This window comes from Chenopodium quinoa, unplaced genomic scaffold (genome assembly GCF_001683475.1).
Source record: "Chenopodium quinoa cultivar QQ74 unplaced genomic scaffold, ASM168347v1, whole genome shotgun sequence".
Taxonomy (NCBI): domain Eukaryota; kingdom Viridiplantae; phylum Streptophyta; class Magnoliopsida; order Caryophyllales; family Amaranthaceae; genus Chenopodium; species Chenopodium quinoa.
This window is the reverse complement of record NW_018743252.1, coordinates 4,415,597-4,441,729: the sequence shown is the minus strand read 5'-3', so window position 1 is coordinate 4,441,729 and position 26,133 is coordinate 4,415,597. Positions and strand designations below refer to the sequence as shown.

Genomic DNA, 26,133 nt, shown 5'->3' with positions numbered 1-26,133 from the left:
GGAAGGACACGTGCCGTGTCGTAATTGGTCCATAGTGGACGGATCATTGTTTGACACGTGGCAGGCTCCTATTGGCCCATGTGACGGACACATGGCGGAACCTAATTGGTCCACTTGTCAGATGGTGATTGGTGGGGAAAAATCCCTAATCAGTGTGAATTTAAAAGTTCCTTTAAAGATTGCTTGGAACCCCAACTTATCTAGTGCTATGTTATGCTTGTGCTTTTAAGTTTTTGATAAAGTAAGTACTTATGTTTTGCTTGTAATTCCAAGTAAATTGTCTAGAGGTTGTATCTTGTTCTTGTTTGGCCAAAAAATTAAATTAAATAAAACGTGATGCATTATTGTTTCTATCTTTTAGCCGACTACTTGAGACAAAGGTAGTAATCAGATAATAATGGAAAAAAAAATTACAAAAGGCTTCAATTATTTATGGCCTACCTATTAATTAAGGACGGTCCCAACTATAATAGTATCTTCTGAAAACAGATTTTTCCCTAAACTATCCTATTACACAGGTTGCCATGTTGCACAATTTCATTGACAAAAGTTTCTAATACTTCGAGTAAAGTTTCTAATACTAAATTTATTTCTTATTGGTCATGAATAATTGGATTATTGGAAAACATCAATCTCCGATTCTTTTTTGTTTTCAAGTACTCTATTGTACCCCGTAGGATGAAAGGAGTAATAATAAACAACCTTGCAAAATCTAATCACATAAGTTCAGGACCAATAATTTGATATGTCCTTTGTAAATGTTTCTCATGCAAAATTTCTTCATTCCTTCTTTCAATCCATAAATCTTGTGTAGTAGCACATAGCTAAAAAGACGGTGTACAAATTATTTGCAAGAAATAAAGTAATAAGACCAAATAAACCAACAGGACTGTAACACACGACTGAAAAGCTAGAAGGCATTTATTCTGAATCTCTAAAGTTCACTGTGTTCCGTTTATAGTTATGAGCTGCTGTCTACTTTAACAAAACAGATTACAAAAAAATGGATGTGAAACCTAAAAATTAAATTGAGAAGGAAATGAGTATCACTTACGAAGACAAAGCACGTTTAGATATCAGATCAAACGATATCCCGTTCTGTTGAAGCCGTTCTTGCAGATCAGTTGGTCCAAACACAATCCCAGGGGTAAGAACACCTCCTTTAGGCAGGTTCTGTCTCTGATTAAGGGTAATAAGAGCGCACTGAACCAAAATAATTGGGGTGGTTATATAACCAATCTCTGGTCCCATAACTCTAGAGATTATTTCAGTGTCAGGTTTTTTGTTTTCCAGGGATGAAGTACTGCTGTCACTGAAGCCGTGACCAACAAACCACATTTTGAAGCTTGCATGACTAACCTCAGCTTCAGTGGGCCCCTTCTTCCTGAACCCCCCAAGACTGAAAACTGATGGAAATTTTAAAAGCAGCCACCTTCCAAAGGAAAATTTACCCAAGAGCCCAATGAACACCCCCACAGTGATAAATTTCAAGATGCCTAGCAATGATTTGGTGCCAATCTTCACCCCGAAATGAGCTGGCTTCACAGTTGACCAAAATCTCTCTCTCTCAGCTATTTTATCAGCACTCTCATTCACCCCACGAAGTCCACTGGGATTTTCAGTCAGTATGGCAAGGGTTCTTCGTACAACGGCAGAATCTGCTGAAGGTAGCCTCACAGCCCAAAGGCCAACCTCTTTTTGTTGTTCAATTGTTGGTCCTCTAGGAGGAGGAGGACCTGGAATCTGCGAGAAAAAGCATGAGTTAGCTCTTAGTCATGGATGTAGAAACTCTGAAAAGGAAAGAATAATTCAACCGCCCACCAACCATCAATCCCTCCTCCCCTCTCAGATTAGATAAATTAAGTAAACATTTTCCCTTTTACAAAAGTGTTCTTAACAAAAGGCACATGAGGGCAAGGATAAGAGAGCAAAACCGAAAAATATTGTTCACCATCATTAAAATTAGAAATAGTCAAATGAGTACCAAATATATGCTTTAAAAGGTTCACGTCTGAACAGTGCTTAAATATTACGAGTTGAAAGAATCAATTGCATTTCAATTTCAAAAAGCTCCAGGATTTACTCTAGATACACTCTTAATTAGCAGTAAGACTGAAGCATGTACCAGAAATTACATAACTGATGAATACTACTAAAGTATTTATAAGGATTATTTACATTTATGCAACATAAAATTAGACTCATTCAGTCAGTTATTTGAGCTACTGTTAACACCAAAAATTACAATATACTAATATTTCAATTGCCATGCAAAAACAGACTTAAGGAACATCTTCACTTAATTGGACTATCTCTATCTATCTCATGTCCCATATACTAATGTGAGCGGCAATTAACTGTTATGTACTCTTGAAGTAACCAGAGCAAGTCAACAACTCAGCACCCTAGCAAAAACTATATGAATTACTTTGTATATCGTCTGACAGAAAACCATAATCTCTTTGTGCACATATATAACTCAAATGACTTGACTTGTGATAAGGGCTAAGAAAATCAAACTTCGTTCCACGTACTAATCCACTACAAACCTTCTTGCTCCCCATAAACATTCTACCAAAGAGAGCAATACACAACATCAACACCAGAAGCACATGAAATAGGTGTAAGATATAACTTCAAAACAACCTTTTCCACCACAAAACCATTCCACCCGGATAATGTTTGCATAGATTGACAAAATGAGACCTAAACTTACAAAAGTAGTTGACAAATTGCAACACTAGCTGCTCATGTTGGATAAACATATCAGCAACTCAATCCACGAAATTAAACTGTACAAGACATACTGCTGTCAAAAACACGACCCAATTGAGGAATCAATGGAGCCCAAACAACTAAATTAGGAAAAACATACAGAAAAGTTTCTCCCACGTAAGCACACCCCGAAGGATTCCCATAAACAATTTTTCATTTGACCAGATACAACAAGACAACCTACACATTCATTGATCAACTCCTACTCTCCAAGCATTATACAAAAGGCAGAAGCATACAAACAATACATAATGTCAACATCCAATAAAAAATCACATCCCTACAAAAGCAAATATTTCCTCCGATTGTCTCAAAATCGCAACTCATTTCGTTTGGAAGTCGCAAAATAGTTGCAACATTATTTTATTCGGCCAATGATTACCTCTATCTCTCCTCAACACACAGGTCCCTTTTTATCTCCCTGTCCTTTCTCACAAAAATGTGCATCCCCCGCATTGCAATTAAAAGAGAGCGGGGAAAGTAATCAATAATGGCATCAAATAACAACACAATTGAACCACATTTGCTTTCTCGTTCTATAATCATGCTAGTTTAGTCAATTCTTGTACTACTATAATCAAATCAAGCAAAAAAAAAAACTCCCAAATTATAATTAAATCATACGAAAAACACCAAAATAAATCAACCTGAGGACGAGCCTTCTTGGGACGAGACCGCCTCAACTGTCTAAGAGAATCAGCATTAGCAACACCAAGAACAGCAGACTCATAAGTAGCAAAATTACCCACAATCCTTTTATCACTCTCCAAGCTCAAGTAAGCCTCAACAGTATTCGGCGCCGAAGGCGAAACCCATTGGCGAGAATTAAACAACAACCCTAATTCAGCCGGAACCGAATCAAACCCACAAGCAGAGACCACCAAACAACCCTTATCAAACGCCTGATCATGATATTGAACCTCCATTTTCTCCATAAACTCAGGCTCCCCACAAATGTCCAAGTAATCGGTACGAGTCTCGAAGCAAGCTCGAACCACTGGATCGCCATGAAGGCGGAAGGGTCCTACACAATTGAGGATGAGTTTAGTTAACGAAGCAATGTGAAGGAGCGAATCGAAGTTCAAAGTATCTGCAGTGAGGATTGTGATGTTGGGAGGTGGGTTTGGGTGGGATGCCCATGAAAGAGATTGGGCGAGTTTTGTGGGGTTTCGACCTGCGATTGCGAGGGATTTGAGAGGGGAAGAAGAAGAAGAGTTGAGGAATTTGAGGGATTCTTTGAGGACGTATTGGCCAGTGAAGCCTGATGCGCCGAGGATGATGATGTCGTATGGTGGTGGGGTTGAGAGGTGGGTTTCTTCCGCCATTGTTGATGGGTTTGAGCTTTGAACTTTGAATGAAAAAATGATTGTTTTGTGATTAGTTAGTTTGATGGTGTAGCTTTTGTGTGGTGTTATGACATATGGCAAAATACCTGCCCCACCAACTACTTCACCTTAACAAAGGCATTTTCTTGCACACAAATCGAGGTTTTTTTTTTTTTTTTTCAATTTGACTGTAAATATTGAGTGCTTTTCCAAAATAATGTTGAGAAGTGTTGCAATTTCACAAATACAACCACTTTTTTTTTTATCAATTCTAAATATACTGTCCATGTCAACGGTTCAATTGATTATATTTTTTTGTCTGGTTTTATCACAAAATCGCTATTTCAAATAGCGATTTAGATAGGAAAACCGCTACTTGAAGTAGCGGTTTTCACCTTATAATAATTATGCCAGTACATTTAAAAAAAAATAAAAAGCCAATCATCTCTTTCTCTCTCCTGCCGTCCAAACCAAAGTTCCATCATTCTCCATTGCTAATCCTTGCTAAAATTTTATTTGATAATTTCATTATTTATTGCTTCTTATCATCCTCAAAACCTGTTGGTTGGTGGGCTTTTGAATCAAATGGCATAGATTAATTAAGTTTGGGAAATTGATTATCTTACAATTCTCTCTCTCAACCCTAAAATTTTAATCACTGCTATGGGCTACGTACTGCCGCCATCACCCACCATCGTTGTGCCATCGCCGCCATCACCACCATAGCTGAACGACTGCCTCATCATCACAAGCTTTTCCGCCACTAGATTAATAATGTATAATGTGATTTCTTATAATTACAATATGTAAGTTCAAACAAAAATAAGATTTGAATTTTTTTAGTTTGATTTAATTTGAAGTATTATCAATCATAGCTCAGATTTGATTTTTTTTTAGTTTGATTTAATTTGAAGTATTATCAATCAGAAAGAAAAGCAGTCCTTCTTGCGGTGACCAACCTTACCGCATTCCCAACAAGCAAACTTGTTATTGTTTTAATCACTGCTTTTTGGACTTTCCCTTGAAAGAGTTATTATTCTTCCTCTTTCCACTAGTGGAAGCACCAGTTTTTCCTTCCTCCACCAAATTAATGGTAGATGAGTTAGGATTCCCATCCTTAGCATTTTCCATGGCTCTTATCCCTTCTTCAACTTGAAGATGGGTGGCCAACTCGGACAAAGACATGTCCACTTTCTTGTGTTTAACCTCATACTTAACACTTTTCCAACTAGAAGGTAACTTGTCAATTATACTTGAAATAACAAACAATTCATCCATAGATATACCATGTTGTTTCAAGTTCACATAGATTCGTTGTAATTCATGAAATTGGTCCATTATGGACCGACCATCAAAAAACTTAAAATTATTAAAATTACTTACTAAAAACTTCTTACTTAATGCATCTTCAAGCATATATTTGCCCTCTAAGGACTCCCAAAGCTCCTTAGCCGACTCGACATTTTGGTACACATCAAAAAGATCATGCTCCATACCATTCAATATATGACCACGACAAATAAAATCATCGTTGTCCCATTTCGATCTTTCCCGAACATTTTCCAAGGATTCATTCTCATGTTCACTAGGCCTTGGAGTACTAATGACATAAGCTACATTCAAAGATGTAATAAGAATGTACATCTTCTTCTTCCATCTCCGAAACTCCACACCGTCAAACTTCTTGAGTTTGACAAAGTTTGTGGTCAATTCTTTCGCACTAGACATGCTTGCTAAGTATTCAAACTCTTTAGATTGTTAGGTTTTCAAGTAATTCAATAACAAGAACTACTTTAACAATTGTGGGAACAAAACCTAAAAATGTATAATCAAAATCAAATTATACAACAATCCTAATACAAATCAATGTATTAAACCAAACACCAAATTATCAAAGTATTACAGAAAAATACAACAAAAAACACTAATGTGAAAGTTCTATACTTGCCTCAACTCCAAGCCAATACCAAGAACATGAACATGAGAATTTCAGTGACCACTTGAGTCTCAATCCTTGATACACTGTCTTAGGCGTGTGAACACTTTCCTAAAGAGTTTAATTTCCCCCACAACGGTGCTTGGGTTTAATCCGGAAATACTCTTTGAGATACAAAAGACAACCCAACGTTCTTTGCATTAAGAATCGAAGAAAAGATGAATAATTCACACTATTGAATTAATTGCAAGAGAATTCTCACAAAAATTTGCAAGAAATTTGAGAGAATAAGTGTAAAGAATATCTTTGGAGAGATTTTCGTGAATTTTTCTGTACAATTCCCACAGTTTTATAATAGTCGACCTGAATCATATGAAAGTGAAGTCAAGGTCTTTAGTTTGAAGACAAGCTCTTGGAGAAGGGTTCATGACTTTCCTCGTGAATATTTTGTTTCTTACAAACGAAAAATGGGTGTTTATGTCAGTGGTTGTCTACATTGGATGGTAACTGTGAAGCCTGAATCAGATGGGTCCAAGCTGATAGTTGCATTTGATTTGAATTCTGAAAAGTTGAAGATTGTGCCGCAGCCTAAGTATTCACCTGGTAAAGTCCATTTGAATGTCGAAGTGTTACAACAACGCTTATGTGTGCTAGTATACTATCCTACCATTCGGAGTGAGGTGTGGGTCATGAAGGAGTATGGTGATCAAGATTCTTGGACTGAGCTGTTCACAGTCTGGCAACAACATGTAATTGAACCTTTTGAATATGTGAGGCCAATTGCCTTATCAAAGGATGGCTCTAAGGTGCTTCTTGAACAAGATGATGAAAAGTTTATTTGGTTTGATTTGCAAAGGCAGAAGCCGGAGAGGGTGATGATCCGTGGTTTGCGATCGATTGACAAGTCCAACCCCGATATCTTGATTTGGAGTGACAATGCACCGTCACATCCCGAAATAGCTGTGCTGGTTGAAAGTCTTGTTTTTGGTAGCTGTAAGACTCACCGGAAGAAGAAGCGGTATATTTTTCTTTTCTTGATATTCTCCCTTCTCTTTCTCTCTCTTATATATTTATAGGAAATATACATTTTGCTAAGTATTCTCGAGTGCTAGACTGTTTCCGAATTTTTTTCCCCTTATATTAATTGCATTGAGTACATAAGAAGATTCTGGTTGATTTTCTGCTTACAGATAAGGCCTTCACAGTGTCATTCTGTTTTGTTAGAGTTTCATGTACTTATAATATTTACAGAGTAAAAATAAGGAGAATTAGCAGGAATGTTCCAAATTGTAGTAAAATGATTTCCTTCTCTTTCGAATTTGAAGGTTAGAAATAAGCACAGGCCACACTGCCACAAAGTAGTTACAGATTTGGTTATGATTCTCTTAAATTGTTAAGAAAAGTGAAAAGTTGTTGGGAGGTTAATCAATGGAATTAACTCTTTATTAATTTAGTTTTGCAACTAGGACTGTTAAGTTTTATTCTTGGAATTTTCCTTGTTTTTGGTGATCAGCACTAGGTTCTGATCTTTTCCTTTTGACTTGTGTGGTTTTATTGTTGATGTTGTCAATGGGTTGCCTAATAGTTGATCAGATGTTTGACTAAGTTATGTGTAAGTTTCTCTCTCCTTCAAAAGATTATTAAAGTTAATCTATCAGAGATTAGCATAAAAAAGTGACTAATCACCAACCATTTGTGATTTCTGTTTTAACATTTACTCTAATACATTAACTACATAATTGGCATTTATAGAGGTGTAGTTGCCTTATAGATCTTGTTATTTTTGCTCATATTCATATTCTTGCTGTAATATAAAATAGCATGTTCATTTCCTGTAAGCTCCCCTATTTTGTGTTTTGGCAGGGTTAGGTTGCTGTTTGCGTGAACACGAAATAGCTTCTTGAAGATTTTGAACTTGTCAAAAAACACTTAGAAATATTTTATTTATTTATTTTTTTTGTGTTGAAGGGGAGCAACTAGATTAATTCAAGCAATAGAAAGGTTTTCAGCTGTTTGTTCTCCTAGTTTTTGCTGGTTAATCTGAATTGTGATCAATTAATACTGTCAAAACGGTTTGACAGTTCGGTTTTAGTTCGGTTTGAAATCGGTTCAAGTGTCTTACGGGTCAGTTTCAGTTCGGTTTAAATAATAATTGGTTCGATTCGGTTTCGGTTTATTCTTGAGCGGTTTAAATTTGGTTCGGGTTGTAAACAGTACGGTGTAGACGGGTTGCGATATGTAACGGTTCGGTGTAAACGGTTTTTATACCGGTTTAAACGATTTCGGGTTGGAAGCGGTTCGGTTTTTTTTTTGGTTCAGTTTTATTTTAGTTCAATTTATAAGTGGTTCGGTTCGTTAACGGGTTTGGTTTTTCTACGATTTAACATTATTCGGATCGGTTTTATTTCAGGTTTACTAAATTACGGTTCGGGTCTGTTTTTTATTTCAAAAAATCGGTTTTTTATCGAGCCGTTTGGATTCAGGCAATTTAATGGTTTTGGTTTGAAATTTGATAATACTTTCTAACTTTTTGCTGGTTAACAAGTTTTATATCAAGCCGAGACTTCATCACTTCATATTTAGGCATCATATTATATACAAATTCTCATTAATTTTATAAATACATATCATGTTATGTTTCAAGTTTGGGATACTGATCTTACTAGTTTATTACGAAGTAGATTATAAAAGTTTAGTGCATTATTAATGTAGTATTGTTTTACTATCAGATTATTATCTGCTTCTTATTTGATCATTTAATTAATAGTGTCATAATCATGATTTGATGAGTTGTTGTGACATCGAAATTTGCAATTTGGTATTCCATACTTAATTAGTCAACAAGACTGATAATTAAGACTCGTTTATCATTATATATTTCCGTGAATTATATATGAAGATATTACAAAGTAGTTTGATTTGTATAATGAAAGAAAACATTAATGATTAAGAAGGTAATATTGATTCTTTCAATCGATTATACATACACATAACATCTAACCATCTCATATTCTCATAGTTAAATATTTATTAGTATAAAGTTATGGATTAGTAACATTATTTTGACTGGATCAATAATTTAAGTTGCAGTCTTAAGATTAGCTAAATATCATTGTTCGTGTAGTTCAAAGTATAATGATCTACACCGTCACCAGCTTTTATTTTAATACTCCCTTTGTCCCTTTATTTTTGCCTCATTATCATTTTTGGGGTCAAAGTTTAAAAACGTTGACTATAAATTACCGTTAATCTATAAAATATCATTTAATCATGAGTGGTCTTGTTGTCTCATTATATATTCTATTAATATCACGTTTTTATAATTTTTACGTGTATTGTATGAAAATAAAAATATAGACATTTTAATACACGTCTTGGAGACCGTGCTCGATCAAATTGGGCAAAAAAAAAGAGAATGGAGGGAGTATTTTTTTTTTTTGTAGATATGATTAATATACATGTGACACTAAGACCATGGATTACAAATTTGCAGTTATTGTAGACCGCGAAATACATGTTTATAGCTTAAAATCCGAAGCTTGGAAGAGGATTGGGGACTATTCTTGCACGTTTCCGTTAAGGAAACCGCACACGAAAATGTGCATACAAGCGCAAGGTGTTGCAACAGACAATGCCTTACATTGGTTTTATGGCAGCCAGGGTAGAATCAAAGGTATCTTTAGCATCAATCTCACGGGCAACAAGCAGTATGAAGCACCGATTCCTTATGGATTTCCAAAGCTAGTACCTTTAAAAGGATGTTTACATGTGGTATTCACCAAGCATGTTAAATATCGGGACCATATCCTGCAAATATGCTAGAGATTGATATTTGGCGTAAGGAAAAGTATGGCAGTTGGGAGGATTCTTGGGTTCGATTGTTCAAGGTTAGACTTGATGATGTTACATTCTACACGACTGCAATTTGTTTCAAGGAAGGAGACCGGAAAGTCTTGCTTGAGCTGCAGCCTGTCGATATGCAAGTGAAGAGATATGTTTGGTATAATTTAGTCACCAAAGAACGTGCCAGTGAGGTTCTTGAGCTCTCGGCCAAGCTAAAAGCCGAGTCATGCTTTGATAGTTTATTAGTAGATCCAAAGTTTCTGAAGTTAATAGAGCCGCCTGAGATTATACTATATGAGAGTAGTTGTGATTTGTGAACTTAATTAGTAACAACTTCTTAGGAGTTTTTTAGGTCTCTTCTTTTTTATTCAGTTAGCTGGTCTAGATTTATAATTTAGCAATAACGTTACATTGTTATGTCTTTGATTGAAACATTATACTTTGCTTAAGATTACAGCTAACTTTTGTTTTACTGTTGTTTACATTTACTAATTGAATGTTACAGCTGTCCATTTCATGCTCTTGCAAATTGCAATTGCACAGATTGAATGCAAATCTGAGCATCCTCTTATGCACCTCTAATTCTTCTTTGAACCACACATACATTGTATGAAAGTATCTTAGTCACACCTGAAACTTCCTCAATTTCAGCAATTTCCTTGGAAACTGAAGCACCTGTTATGGCCTTTCCGACCTCTAAGTCAATGTCATTTTCAGAATCTGAAGCACAAAGTAAAACTGTATATCATTTTGTGCTGAATCCAAGGTACATGATACAATAGTTCCCTAAATGAAATATATTTATATATTCTGCGAAGGACTTGAATTGTAAGAACTCTAGGGAGCCTGAATTTATGAAATATGATTAGGATAACACTATTAAATTAGTTGTCAAAGATACAGGAAGTTCTGCATTCAGCAGTAAGGAATAAGTTTCTTGCCTAATTCCACAGGCAAAGGGAAATTTCCTCAAGGATGTAGTTCATGTACAAATGGAGCTAAATAGTTTAAGATTGAAAAACTTTTGGCCGTTCCATATGGAAGTGTACATCAAGATGAGATAAGACACCGACGTAGCTATATATATTTAAAGATCAATAGAAAGTTCCACTGAGTACATAGTTGCAGGAACTATTTCTATTTATTGGATCAAGCAAAGCGTTCAGTAAACACACTGATAATTTGAGAATCTTTTTTGTAAAACAGTTTGCTTGGGTAGAAATTAATTCTTTTCTTCGACAAGTAAACTGTGAACTACAAGATAATTAGTGTCACATTTGTTTCATAAAAAAGTTATTATTGGATTAAATTAAGATCCTATGATAGCAGTTCAGGAGGTCCTCCTCCACATCCCTAGAAGTAATATATATATACTTCTCCGATTGAACGAAAAATGCTGTGCCTTATCCTGTTATCGACCTTATTCTACCTATATGTAATGTCCAGCTTATAAGCTATTATGTAACTTGTAACATTGCTTTTTTTAATTTTTTTATTTTTTTTGGGTACCTGAAACACAGGCAAAAACTTAAGGCAATATTATTATTATGGATGCCCTGCAATCCAGCATAAATCAGTATTTTTAACTAGAATTTCGTTGATATCAATGATGATTCCTCAGATTGCAACAGAAGTACATGTGAAGGGACATTCGAAATGGCTGCTAGACAGGACTACAGCTCATCAAAGTTTTAAAAAGTGCTGTATTTGAACTCCTTACCCCTGAATAATGTTTGTCTTTACGCCTCTCATGACAGAATTTTATGTCATACAAGAATATTCGTATGTTATTTCACTTATTTGTGAAAATGGCTTATCAAATGTGATTGAACCGGTTATGTCATGGCAGTTAAGGAGGCTCTTTGAGGACTCATTTATTCTCAACTGCATCGCAGCTCAGACACTACATTGTTTGAAGATTGGATTCGAGCACCATGAATAACAAGCAAACTAACTGATGTCAAGGCAAAGGATTTAATTTTACAATTAGTGTTGGCAATGGAATACATTGATCCTGTTGTTTAGACTCAAGTCTTGAGTGTATTATAGAATTTGTACGAACAAATTGCTAGCTAGATATGAGAATTTTGTCTAACAAGTGTAGCAAACTAGCAAAATATATACAAAGTACTTTTAAAACACTATTGCATACTTTGTAATAATGTTGCATTACAAAAAGTTTAGAACAGAGAATTACACAAGTATGAATCAGCTATAAAATGTATGGTAAGTCCAAAATTCTAATTATATATGCTACCTTTGATAAAGTAAGATAACCAATTCTACCTTATCTATGAGCCTACATGAAAGAAAATAAAAAGATGCGCGAGCAATTTTGTTTTACAACCACAAAGGATACGAGTGGGCAATGGCATTCGATCTCATCTTGCAAAATATCAAACAACCAAATTGGAGTACTTCTCAATGCATAATATATCGCGGGTGGCACATAATTTCCTTCAAGATCACTTTCAATTGAATGGCATGTTGCATACTAATTAGTAACTTGTTGAGAAACTTGTGGTAATTCAAACTGTGCGTGCCCCATACATCTAACACCGCCTTTTCCAATGATCTGAAGCTCCGTTTTGAGCCACAAAATTGCATCATTGGACTTCCTTTCCAATAAAAATACCGTAGTTTAGGCGCATGTATCCTGAAATAATGCTCTTCTATCATTGCAGAACAACACAAGAACTTGGCTCGATCAACATACAGTGTTTGAAGTTGTTCACACATGATAGTGATCTCACAAGTAGCATCCTCGAATTGAAAATTCTTGAAGGTTAGATGTTCAAGAGATGCACAAGTAATCTTTAGACGGAAAACTCCATCATATTTCGAGTTTTCTGCCCCTATGATCTCGATTTCTTGGAGACTCGGACTTTCTAGGATTATTGCTTGATTAATACTATACGCGCAATGTTCAAAGTGAAGAACAAGCTTCTTAAGACTAGGACAACTCGAAGTTATCCACTCTCCCAGCCTATGAGTGTCGAGTAATTCGACCTCGATATACCATAACACCAAAGGTTGAATAGATGGTAAAAATAAATTTGGTAACGCTTTGTAACAATTTAAGGCCGTTCCTTGTTCACCTCTTTGCCAAGTTAATTTCAATATTGTATAAGGTGTATCTTGATAGGTACTTGTAAGCAAATTTTCGACGAATTCACGAAAATCAAGAGCCGAGAAAGAAGGATGATGAAGATACGCCCCGAACGATAAAGAATCAATAGAAAAGCAAAGTTTGGATAGGTTCTTTGATGAAGATACGCCCCGAACGATGAAGATACGTGCTCATCATCTTACTCGTCTTGCCTTGTTCGAAAAACGAATAAATATGATGAATTAGATGTTCTGGAAGATTTCCAAGCCTATCAGCAAATTTATTTCCCATTGAAATTAAATTTGTTTGAATAATGGTATGAAGAAAGTAGAGATTTTGATTGTTTATTACGATTTTGATTAAAACACAAAAGTTTTGCAGAGTGATTTTAATAAATTATTATCAGGGCTAGATACTTGGGTTTGGTATTGCTATGGAATTAATGAAAGATAGAATACAAAGTAATTTTGTAAAGTATTGTTTTTTTTTTTTGCCCTAATATTAAAAAGATTAATTTAAATAGATTTGGAAGTTCTAATATTTTTTTCTTTTTGATTTGACGGGTGGAAATTTTAATCCTAAGAGTAACTCCAATGGACAATTAGCTTGCCATGCCACATAAGCTTTTAAACTAATTGTCATTTTAGCTCCAATGGTTAGCTAATAGCTTACTATTTAAGTGGACCATACCTCCTTAATTTACGTTGATAAATTTCATTTTATTTATTCTAATTTGTTTTATTTTAGCAACTTTTTTTCCAAGCAAATTACATTTTCTAACTCCAATGGTTAAGCTAGTAGCTAGGGATTATTTAAAATTGCAAGCAAGTCCCTAACTACAACCACTTGAGTTGCTCTAAGACTCTATGAGTTTGTTTACTTGTAAAATTTTCACTAATATAAACAGCAAACAATTACTAATATTTTTTTATTGGTTTTTTTATATTTTTTTATTTTTTTTTTAAAATAAAAATTCTTATCTTTTATTATGAAGATATTATTGTGAGATATAAATATATATTATATAATATTATGAGATATTATATATTCATATCATAACAATAATATCTCATATAATATACATTCATATCTCAATATAAAACTTAAAAAATCGCTTATACAATTATACTAATATCCAAAAGTTGTAAGCCCTAACCATTCAAATCTCAATATAAACATTGATCTCAATATAAATGATTATTAGGGTTTTACAACTTTTGGATATTAGTATACATTCATATCTCAATATAAACGATTTTTACGGTTCACAAACTCTAAAAAATCGTTTATTCTAATATTCCAAAAGTTATAATATACATTCATATCTTAATATAAATCCTATTATCCTAACCATATCCAAAAGTTGCAAGCCATAAGAAATCACACAATGATTCCCATGGATGTGATAGTGGAGATACTAATCTGTCTTCCTGTTAAATCCCTTCTACGATTCAAAGTCGTCCTGAAATCATGGTTGTCACTCATTTCCAGTCCATATTTGTTGATTACCACCTCAAACATTCCCTTCGATTTCAATCCAATTCTCTTGTCGTTCTAATGGGGCAACGACAAAGGTTCTAACTTTTATTGTCTCGGAGTTACCGAGCCAAGCTTCGATTTCATCAAGCTCGAAATCGACAAATCGATCAATAACAACAACAACAATAATTATAAGAGCGTAATGTACACTGTTGGCAGTTGCTATGGGATGATTTGTGTCCAAGATTTTAGATCTGGTGTTATCACTATATATAACCCGTCGACGCGATCTCTCCTTGGAAGGTTGGAAAATGAAAGTAAGCAGCAATATTGTGTTGGGTTCGAATATGATAATGTAAGGGATGATTATAAGATATTAGTTGTCGTTTGTGGGTTAACCTATCAATTGCGTTTAAGTGTTAATATAGATGTTAGGTTATATAGTCTTAGAAGTGGATCTTGGAAGAGCATTAAATCAAGATTTAAGTACACTAGTAGGGTTCAAAATCCATGTGGTATGTACTTAAATGGTGCCATGCATTGGCTATTAATTTCGAAACACAAATCAGAAAAGCTCACTACAATTGCATTTAACCTCAACAAGAAAAAATGTGTTGGATGCCCTTACCAGATGAGATGCAAGAGGGGCAGAATTTCAACTTAGAGGTTCTAGGTTTTGACTTATGTTTCAATCGTTATTCTAATAATTTCGAGGTATATGTGATGAAAGAGTATAGTGTGATGGAGTCATTGATTAAGTTGTTCTCTTTCACTCCATATGACTCCTCCAATAGTGTTATTCGGGCGTTGTGTTATTCTAAGTGTCGGAGCAAAGTTTTGTTAGAGAGCGGTAGAAATAAACACTTTTGGTATCACTAGTAGAAAAAATGAAATAGGCACCGCACTTTTTGCATCGGTTCTTAAAAACCGGTGGTAAAAGAAATGGGCGGGATTCGGAAAAAGACTTTTCGCACCGGTTCCTATTAAACCGGTGCGAAATTATCTTTTTCACACCGGTTCAAACCGGTGCCAATTAAAATAGAGAGGAAAAAAACAGGGAGAAAGGGATTTCGCACTGGTTCAAACCAAACCGGTGCGAAAATAGTATTTTAGCATGGTTCAAACCGATGCGAAATTAAAAAAAAAACTATTTTTGCACCGGTTCAAACCGATGCGAAATTAAGAAAAAATCGGGAACCCCTGCTTCTTCTTCTTTCTTTCTTCCCCCCCTGTATTTCATTTTCAGTTTTACCTCGCTCTCGTTTTCGCCTTTCTCTTAGCTTTGACCACCTCTAAAGTTTCACCTTTCTCCATATCTATCCTCCATTACGCGTGCTCGTAGTTCTCTATTGAACCGCATTCTGAGCTTTGTCCATATCACTCCTCCATTACGCGTACTCTTAATTCTCCATTGAAGCGGATTCGAGCTTTCTCACCTCCATTGAAGCAACTTCGAGGTAAGAATTTGTTTTTGTCCTTTTTAGATTATCGATTTCAGTTTTCGTAATCTAGGGTTTGTCGTTGATTTGATTTTCGACTTAAGGGTTCTTGTATTTTCGTATATCATGTGAGTAAAAGGAATGTGGTTTTCGTATATCCAGTACAGTTCTGGTAATCTAGGGTTCTTGGTTGAATTTGTGATTTTGCCCTCCAAGTTCGATGTTTGGGTGTTGTTGATTGATTCCGGTGACAGGGGTGGCAAAAAGGCGCTCGTTAATTTCGACATTAGGCAAGGAATGCTACTAGTACCGCCATGGCTTTGCTAAGATGCTTGTCTTAACGGCGTCTTTGATAGGTAGAAGTGAAAGAATGGTGAAGATAATTGCCTCCGGGAGTATAGAGAGACGATCTTCAAAGGGGGCCATTTTCAGGGACATAGAAAAACAAAATATGGGAGAAGAATTGGGACTAGGGAGGAGAAGGGAGAAAGGAGAGAACTAAAGAATGAATGGAGAGGAATCGCAAAGAAGAAAGGAGAAAAGAAAAAACTAAAGATTGGAGAAGAATCGTAATTTGCCAGGGAAAATGATAATTGGAAGATGCATTGTCGTATTGAGTTATTGCTAAATGATAATTGCTAGTTTGATTGGGAATTTGAAATAAAATGATATATAATCGTTCTCTTGTTGAATAATTGATTATTTGATTGAATTAGAGTATTGCAACAATTAGCTATTTAGTTGAATAGTTGGATTTGAATACTTGTGGAGTTGTTGATTATTAATTAATTGATAGATATGATAGATTGATACTTTGATGGTTCATTGTTTCCAATTGACAAATGATAGTTCATACTTACTAACTTTTGTTTTTTGTTTTGTTTTTTGTTTTTGTTTTTTTATACACTAGTAGAAAAAACTAAATAGGCACCCCCCCTATGACAGCGGTTCATGAAAACCGTTGCCAACTAAAATGAGCGCCAATTAAAATTTTAGAGTTGGCAATGGTTAACCGTTGCCAACTGTTTTTTTTTTAAAAAAAATAAAATAGGTAAGAGTTGGCAACGGTTAACCATTGCCAATTGATAATTTTTTTTTAAAAAAATAAAAATAAATAAAAGGGTTAGAGTTGGCAACGGTTAACCGTTGCCAACTGATTATTTAAAAAAAAACAAAAAAAAATTAAAAGGATTTTATAAAAAAAAAATTCGGGCTTCTCCTTCCCTCAGCCCCTCTATCTCTCTCTCAAATTCATTCTCTCTCATCAACCCTCTCTCCTTTTATTTTCTGATCTTTCATTCAGAGCTCCTTCGTTCTCTCTCATCTCTCATCCGCATGCACCTTAGATCTCTCTAAACTCTCAAATCCTTCGTTCTTCTTCAATTATAGCTACCAAGCAAGGTATTTTCTTGAATTTTTTTTTGCTTTTATTCGTGTTTTAATTTCTGGGTTCGAAATTTTTTTGTTTTTTTGGGGTTTTTCTAGGTTCGAATACCTTGTTTTTTTTTTGTTTTTTCTCGATTTTTTCTCGGTTTCTTAGTTTCTTGAATTTTTTGGGTTTTTTGGGTTTAAATTTCTAGGTTCGGATTTTTTTCGAATTTTTGGGTTCGAATTCCTTTGGTTTTTTCTAGGTTTTTGGGTTCGGATTGTTTTCTGGGTTTCGAATTTGATTGGTTCGAATTTTTTTGGTTTTTTTGTTTAAATTTCTGGGTTTCTGGGTTCGGATTTTTTCGAATTTTTGGGTTCGATTTCCTTTTGTTTTTTCTGGGTTTTTGAGTTCGAATTGTTTTCTGAGTTTCAAATTTGATTGGTTCGAATTTTTTTAGTTTTTTTTGTTTAAATTTCAAGGTTTCTGGGTTCGGATTTTTTTCGAATTTTCTAGGTTCGAATTCCTTTGGTTTTTTCTAGGTTTTTTGTTTCTAGTTTTTTTGTTAGTTTTTTCTGGGTTTATTAGATTCTAGATTATTGATTTTTTCTGGGTTTATTAAGTTCTAGACTAAAACGTAACAATGGTTTTATCTTTGTTTAAAGTTCTGGGTTTATTACTTTCCAAGTTATTGGTACGAAATTTTTTCTGATTTTTGGGGTTTTAATTTAATTGATGCAGGTAGTATTACAACTACAACAATTGCTCATAAACGAAGAATTCAAGATCCAAGGATTTGGTGTTTTGTTGTTCATTGTTACCTTTTTATTTATATAATTTTTTTATAAATTGTAAGATAACAATTTATTTAATATAATATATTCATGTATATTATGGTGTTCATTGTTGTTCATTAGTGATTACTGCTGAATGATGATACGATTCTGGTGTTTTTTTTTGAGAATAACGATTATGGTGTATGTTTATGCTGATTTTGAAGTATTAAAAAAAAAAACAAGTCAATGGCACCGGTTAACCGGTGCCAACTGCATTAAATTTAATTAAAAAAAAGGGGCCATAGCAATTGGCAACGGTTAACCGTTGCCAATTTGTTGAGTTGGCAACGGTTAACCGTTGCCAATTGCTTGAGTTGGCAACGGTTTTGAACCGTTGCCAATTATTTTGGGATTTGGCAACCCTCTAATACGCAACGGTTCAAAACCGTTGCCTTTGGGGGGGTTTGAACCGTTGCCAATTTGCTCTATTCGTGTAGTGATAAATTCAAATGTGAATGAAGCACAAGTTTAGCTTGAAGACTACATATTTAGCTCAAGTGAGAAGTTAGAAAGAATACATCCATTGTACTTGCTATAGTGGTATGAATTATAAACTTTTCTAATCTATATTTCTTTTTCTTTATTCATTTAACAAAAGTTTTTTCATGCTATTACAACTTGTGTATTGTTTAGTGACCAATAAATACAACAATATATAAAATGCTTGCATCATCATATGCCTAGATACCCGCTCAAGGCTTTCTCATTAGGAGAAAGTCTTGAATAGTCCCCGGTTGGGACTGTTCTTGAACGTTTACTCTCACTTAGGTGGTGAATGTATGTCTTCTTTTTTCGATTTTGAGGAACATCTTGGCTTATCATTTCCTCACCCTGTTCTCTGGGTACATATGTGGGTAAGTAATTATCTACATCGTGTACTTGGAGAAATGGGGGAAAATGCTGCCGGATTTTCCTTAAAATTGGAAAGTCGACATACATTCACTAGTGAGATTACACGTTCAAGGATGGGTTAGGTTGGAGTGATAAGGACCCTTTGGAAGCATATATGCATTTTTTTACTATAAGAAATGTTATATGCATGGTGTGTGTTTGAATTTGATTTACATATATAATATATGTAGCAATTATACATTATTCGGTAATATGTTGCTATATTTAGAGACAATTTACTTAATGGAGAAGGATCGTGGTTAGATGTATGGTAGACGTGATACACTGGAATTCTTTGATGAGGTTCAAGAGTTTTGCGAGAGGGTTTCATCTTATCAGCGCAGAATGGGTGTCGATTGCCTCTATTTTCCTTGTGTTGATTGTAATAATGTGAAGGTGGTCAATAGTGTTGATATCATTAGAGATCATGTAGTTTGTCGTGGGTTTAGGCTTGAATACCATGTGTGGATTTGGCACGATGAAGAAGGAGAGTATAGTGGGGATGTTGATGGGAATGACGTGCATGATAGAAGCAATGAGATTCGTGTGGACGAGGAATACATGAATGATGAATATATTATTGATAATGGTGATGAGGATGGATTTGAGGATGATCAGGTGGATGAGATCGAGGATGAAGGGGTGGATGAGATGATGCGTGGTGTTGAAGGTGACGTGTTTGAGTCATTATCGGAGGCTTCTAAAAAGCCTTTGTATCCTAATACTCCAAACTATCAGCTGTGCTAACACTGTTTAACATTAAGTCGAAGCATGGGTGGACGGACAATAGTTTTACTTCTTTGTTGACCGCGTTAAGTGAGATATTGCCTGACGGGAATGAAATTCCTAAGTCTTACTATTATGCAAAGAAGCTCATGTGTCCATTTGGTTTAGAGTATAAGAAGATACATGCATGTCCTAATGATTGTATTCTTTATCGAAATGAATATGAACAATTGGAGGAGTGTTCACGATGCAAAAAGTCTGCGCTACAAGCGCATGAGTTGCAATGCTGGTAAGAAGGGACCTCCTGCTAAGGTGTTGTGGTATCTTCCCATTATTCCAAGGTTTAAGCGTCTTTTCTCAACACCAAAAGACGCTAAAAACTTGAGGTGGCGTGCAAAGGGAAGAAAGAAAAATGCTGAAGCATCCAGCCGATTCCCCGCAATGGAAGAACATTGATATGAAGTTTGGGAAATTTGGTGATGAAGTCAGAAATTTAAGGCTAGGGTTGTGCACGGACGGGATGAATCCATTTGGCACTCTTAGTACCCAACACAGCACATGGCCGGTACTTTTAGTGATCTACAATTTGCCTCCTTGGTTGTGCATGAAACGTAAGTATGTAATGCTTTCACTACTAATAATGGGGCCAAGGCAACCTGGAAACGACATAGATGTTTATCTTGCGCCACTTGTTGACGATTTGAGAAAGATGTGGGACGAAGGGGTTTCCATTTTTGATGCTCATAAGAATGAGATCACTAGGTGAAAAATACAAATGGGCACCGGTTCAAAACCCCTATTTAGCACCGGTTTTGAACCGGTCCTTATTTGAGGGATGCCAAAAACCAAAAGATTTCGCACCGGTTCAAAACCGGTGCGAAAACTTAGATTTCGCATCGGTTCTTGTTGTGAACTGGTGCGAATAATGGCCCAAAAAAAAAAAACTTTTAGCACCGGTTCTGTTTCAAAACCGGTGCCAAAAATGCCCAAAAGAATTAAAAAAAACTTTTAGCATCGGTTCTGTTTCAAAACCGGTGCCAAAAATGCCCAAAAAAAAAAAAGTTTCATTTTTTTCACTTAAAATTGATATAGAAATACTAACATATATATAAAGTTACATATTTTCATTAAAAAGGCTGTAATATTACAATTTGCGTCCAAAAAAATAAAATAAAATAAAATACAAGGTCACACACAAATAAAATGCAATTTGAAAAATTATAGCCCAAACCACGAGGATACATATTGCTGCAACAACAACATATCTCTTCCATCTCAACTTAGGCAGTTGAAAGTCCAAGAGAAAAGAACAAACAAATATTACCACTTCATAAAAAGTAAAAAATTTCTAAGCAACAAGACATCATACTTGTCAAACTACAGTAAAGAAAGCAAACTTAAAATTGCAAAAAGGGTTTGGGAGATTCTATTCAAATTTTTCAAGGAACTTCCTCATTTATAAGAGCAGCTTTTAGATACTCAGTCCCTTTTGAATAAACACCAGCTGGATTTCTAAAAGCTAGTGAAAATAGCATCCAGATGCTAAAGAGCACAAAGAGGTTACAATCTTGTACTAAATGGATATGAACAGAAAATACAACTTAAATTCGGAAATATGATCACCTGTCTCTGTGATCATGGTGTTGCTCAGTCAGGGTAGAGTTTAAACCTAAGTATCATACTGCTACGTAATATGTTCACCAGTCATAGAGACATTTGGTTGGTCATTAAACTCACTACTGTCTTCGTTCAAAAATATTTCAACTTTATGACCATAGTTTGATTAGTAACCACCAAAAAAACAAGGAAAACCAAGCATCACATACATGTCTCTGACAAACCACTAGAGCATTAAACCTTACATTTATGGAATATGTTGTACTAAGCACAAAGCTGACAGAAAGAGCCTAGAATAAGGGCCATGACCCACAACTGACCACAGCCAAAAACTCTGCATGACAGACAAACAAATGAATGAGAATAACATTTAGTAATTCAAGAAATCTAGGACGGAATAAACATACATGGAGATAACAATTTAGGATCGATGAAGAACATGCAATGAACGAACATGAAAGATAAATGTCTACAAAAGGATGGAAATAGCAACCAACAATTTGGGAATAGGAAATACAAATTTTGAAATAGATGTCTGCAATGCAAAACCCGAAAGCTGAAAGCATTTCATAAGCTAACAAAAATTATGTAGTCATTCTCAGCAGGGCATTTAGAACTCCTTACCAATATGGCAAATGACGTAACAATGAAGATACCAGTTCCAGTAGAATATTCCCCAGATGCGAGAGGAAGATATGGTTTATTGACCTATAACCACATTAGGATGTACACACACTAGATACCATGATTCATGTAGCATGAACAACAAAAACTACCCAATATGGATTTCACCATCAGCAGGTTTTGTAGAGGGAATACTTTACTCCGCCTTACACCTAACCAGTTTATACTAGTGACAAGGTTATTGACCCAACTTAAATGAGTATCAAACTAATACACAATATTGTCTAGCAATGTTAAATACAGTCCTTAGTGATTTGGATTTTTTTATTTTTTATTTTTCCTTAGTAAATTGATTTTGTGGCACAAACATAATTTTTTTTGAGATTGGGTCTATACTTAAGCAGCTTCAAGTTAGATGCCTTATCTCATGGTTCTGTTCGGAGCTATATCAATTAATTTCATTGTAGAGAAAGTAATATAAACAACATATGCCAATATGTATTTGAGTAAAACGATGTGAATTGTGAATAAATGAAAGGCAAGATATTTCAAGTCCTTACCTTGTCTATCTCTATGTCAGATATCTTATTCAAACCTACGATGTATATATTCATGATAAGAGCAGCAATAATGGCCTGAAAAATAGTCATAGATAATTGATCAGGAGAGGCATTTATTGATAGAGAAAACGCTTAAAATATACCTAGGTAAAGAAGACAGTGAACACATATATCAAGAATTACCTCTAACATTCCAGTGAAAAACATAGGAGAAAAATCTGAAAGCTTCTGCACTACAAGTAAAGAAAATGAAACTATGCTCAATTCATGTCATCAAAAAGTAAAACATCCAAGTTATATAATAATAAATTTCAACAGCATAGGCATACAAGTAGAATCAAAAGAAAAAATGAAGAGATGTGACATGTTAATAAGACAATGAAAAGGTCGAAACCTTAGAAAACTTAACTGTTCCTATAATTGTGTGAGGCCTTGAAAACCTATAAAAGGCATCCAAAAAATTTATAATTGAATTCCAAATATTCTTGGGTTCATAAGCGTTTGGTTCAGATTCAAGCGACTGTCCGCGGCACGCAACTACCAAGCGTTTTCTACGATATGTCACGGACAACATAAGCTTCTTTTGACCAGTTATAGTGTGATTCTCCACCAACTGTTGCTGGTACCTCACATTGCAAATTCCCTCTATCAGACTCCATTCTTTAAATTTCGAGCCTTGGATTGTTAGATCAGAAACATCAGCCATAACATTAGTCAAACACTATATCCTAGGCAAAGGACAGACAGACGGACAATCAAAAGGCTCCTTAGATACATTCTTGGCCAGTAAGATATTTTTATTTTTCTTTGCATTCAAATGTTTCTATTTTTAATATCATACAACCATATGGAATTGAATTCTCAACAACAATAAAGCATTAGTCCCAAGTAAAGCCTAAGTAGGCAAGTATACAAAAATAAGAAATCTCATAAACTGGTTTTCCACGTCCAAGACAATTAGTAATATGCTCCAATAGCAGATTAACAACTGAAATGAGATTGGAATAGGACAAATTGCTTCCATTACCTGTAACAAACAAAGAGCACTTTTCTAACCTTTTAAAGGAACTCTGATAACAAACCACCATTCATTCTATTATTATAATCTTAACACTCTTAGACTAACTACACTAAACACCAGCTAAGACCCAAACAATAACACAAAAAACCAAAAAAAACCATAACCCAAAGCAAAACATTACCAAAAGGAGAATTCATATTCAACCAAAGTATACATATGCACAGGCATTAATCTACACTTACACTAAAGAGAAACATCTATTTTACTCCTAGAATCTATACTAAGAATCTGGGAATTCATTTGAGGTGAGGCATAATAAAAAGGGCTATTAGTATTACAAGAGAAACACATAAGAGCAAAACCACAAATAAAGCCAACCAACTAACATTAATACCAGCAAAACAAAGAATAAGAACACAAATTCAACAAATTTTCTGTCTATGTAAACCTACCAGCAAAATAGCTACTTCCTTGAATAAATTTTTGCTGTTTAAAAGAGCATAGAATCACCAAACAAAACCTACAAATCCTGCTCAAAAACATTTTAAATACACAATTAGAAAATATAACCAAATTTGAATAATCACACTCATGGTGGACATATTTAAAGTTAAAAAAAAATAAAATTGCTTTAAACTCATAGATAACCTTTCGATGTACTGCAGCAACAACCACTAGGCGAAAAATACGAATGGACACCGGTTCAAAACCCCCATTTCGCACCGGTTTGGAACCAGTCCTTATTTGAGGTAATGACCAAAATCCACTCCAGAAAACTACAACGGTTGAAAACTGCATAATGCAATTCAGATATACCAACGAACCGAACCGATGCAATTAATTCATTTTTCGCACCGGTTAGGTTAGAACCGGTGGGAAAACTCTTCCCCTCAATCCCGCCTATTTTTTTTCGTGCCGGTTTTTAAAAACTGGTGCGCATTCTGCGGTGCCTATTTCATTTTTTTACTAGTGTTTGTTTCTTTTTAATTGAGACGTTGCTTTAGTCACGTTTGCCAAAGAACAAATATAACCATTAAAATCTTTTAGGAAAAATTAATAAAATAATCCTAACTATGAAAGGCCTTCTCATTTTAATCCCACTTATAGTTTAACTCAGGTTAATCTCAACTATTAAGATATCCTTCTCATAATAGTCCAAGTTACCTACTACTTGTTCAATAGGTAAGTTTTTTTAACACCAAAGAGCTTTCTCTCTCATAGTCTCATGTACTAGACTACACCCTTACCGATTTGATCACCACCACAACTAGCAACAAAGTGACTGCAACTGTATCTCTATTTCTTCAATTAAACAATTGCAGAATAATTTTGCCAAATTAAAATCTATAACATTGTGCACCTGCTATGATTGGTATCTTTCAAAGGAAGAACATATAGTGGATATGAACAACGATCAACTCTTTTTAATTATTCTCAAGTTTAGGCTACATCGCTCCATCCTCGAAGAGTCGAAGTCAATTAATCATGGGAGCAATTAAATTTATGATGAACTGACCAATCAATTGAAAAAGTCAACAATTCATCGTTATATTTAAGGCTAATTTTGTCCGATAATTCGATGTTGAAGTTGGTGCTGTCAAAGTGGAAAAAGATGACAGTGATGTATTTGAGAGTTACAATGACCCAATGTTATGATAAATTGATTGACTTTTTTTAAAAATTTTTTTTTTTAAAAAAAAACAGGAACCCATATCAAATAATTGAGAAAACCCAATTCTTGTAAGGTTTAACCATTAATGATGGATGAATCCAAAAGGGAGAGAGAGATTAAGAAGAAGGTTGGTGCGTGGAATATGTGGCATGAGTTTGGCAGTGACTCTTAATGAAGATAGATCAAAAGGACAACAGATTAGAGAAAGAGGACTAGTGGTTTGGGTAAGGGACTAGTTTTGCTTATGGTGGTTGGAAGTAAAGATGGCTCTGGGCCACGCCGGGTCGTGCCTCGTGCCAGGCCCACATGCTTTGGGATTAGTTAGGCGCGATCCATGTCTCGGCCCACTAGTTTCGTGCCGTGCTGAGCCGAAGTTTTCAAAATGTTGGCCCGTGCACGGCCTAGGCCCACGTGCCATCGTGCCGTGCTTGCATGCCTAGAAAAATTACATTGATTTTAGCGTGCTTTGTCGTGCAGGCCCAGTTGTGCTGTGCCTTATCATGCTTCTCCCAAATAAAGGCGGCCCACGACCCACACTCACACTACTCTGTCATTCCGTGCTTTTTTCATGCTGGGCCATGCTGAGATTTGGGCCGGCCGGCCTGACCCAATGTGCTATCTGTAGTTGGAAGGAAGAAGAAGACATCTAAAATGATTTTTTTTTCATCTAAAACTAATGTCTTTAAAAACTAAATATTTATAGTTAATTGATACTTACCTCCGGGTTTTTTTAAGTTGACACGTATTCCTCTTTAGAAAGTTTTTTTTTAGTTTACACGTTTCTTCTTTGGGTAAGTTTTATACCTTGAATTTACTAGTTACCCCACTTGCATTATCACTCTCTCTCCTCTCCTTAATATGTGTGCCTAAAGTGAACGTGTCAACTAAATAGAAACGGAGGAAGTATAAGCCAA

The 26,133-nt window shown here is 35.1% G+C and overlaps 3 protein-coding genes across 3 annotated transcripts; 1 reads left to right on the top strand and 2 right to left on the bottom strand.

Moving 5' to 3' along the window:
* Positions 1–728: 728 nt before the first annotated feature.
* Positions 729–4,831, bottom strand: LOC110735057 (probable mitochondrial saccharopine dehydrogenase-like oxidoreductase At5g39410). The gene is made up of 2 exons (XM_021915186.1): positions 3,423–4,831; positions 729–1,743 (listed from the first exon to the last, which is right to left on the bottom strand). The coding sequence occupies exons 1-2, from the start codon at positions 4,098–4,100 to the stop codon at positions 1,051–1,053; spliced, it is 1,371 nt and encodes a 456-aa protein (XP_021770878.1). The 5' UTR covers positions 4,101–4,831; the 3' UTR covers positions 729–1,050.
* Positions 4,832–6,503: 1,672 nt separating this feature from the next.
* On the top strand, positions 6,504–7,921 carry LOC110734885 (F-box protein CPR30-like). Its single transcript, XM_021915013.1, has 2 exons — positions 6,504–7,054; positions 7,900–7,921. Exons 1-2 carry the CDS (start codon positions 6,504–6,506, stop codon positions 7,919–7,921), a joined length of 573 nt encoding a protein of 190 aa, XP_021770705.1.
* A 2,526-nt stretch (positions 7,922–10,447) lies between these two features.
* LOC110734883 (homogentisate phytyltransferase 1, chloroplastic-like) lies at positions 10,448–23,232 on the bottom strand. Its single transcript, XM_021915012.1, is given in 9 exon segments — positions 10,448–10,599; positions 10,781–10,788; positions 20,877–21,013; positions 21,588–21,655; positions 21,658–21,676; positions 21,967–22,050; positions 22,527–22,601; positions 22,710–22,785; positions 22,931–23,232. Coding segments are annotated over 9 exon segments (921 nt in total).
* Between the last annotated feature and the right edge of the window lie 2,901 nt (positions 23,233–26,133).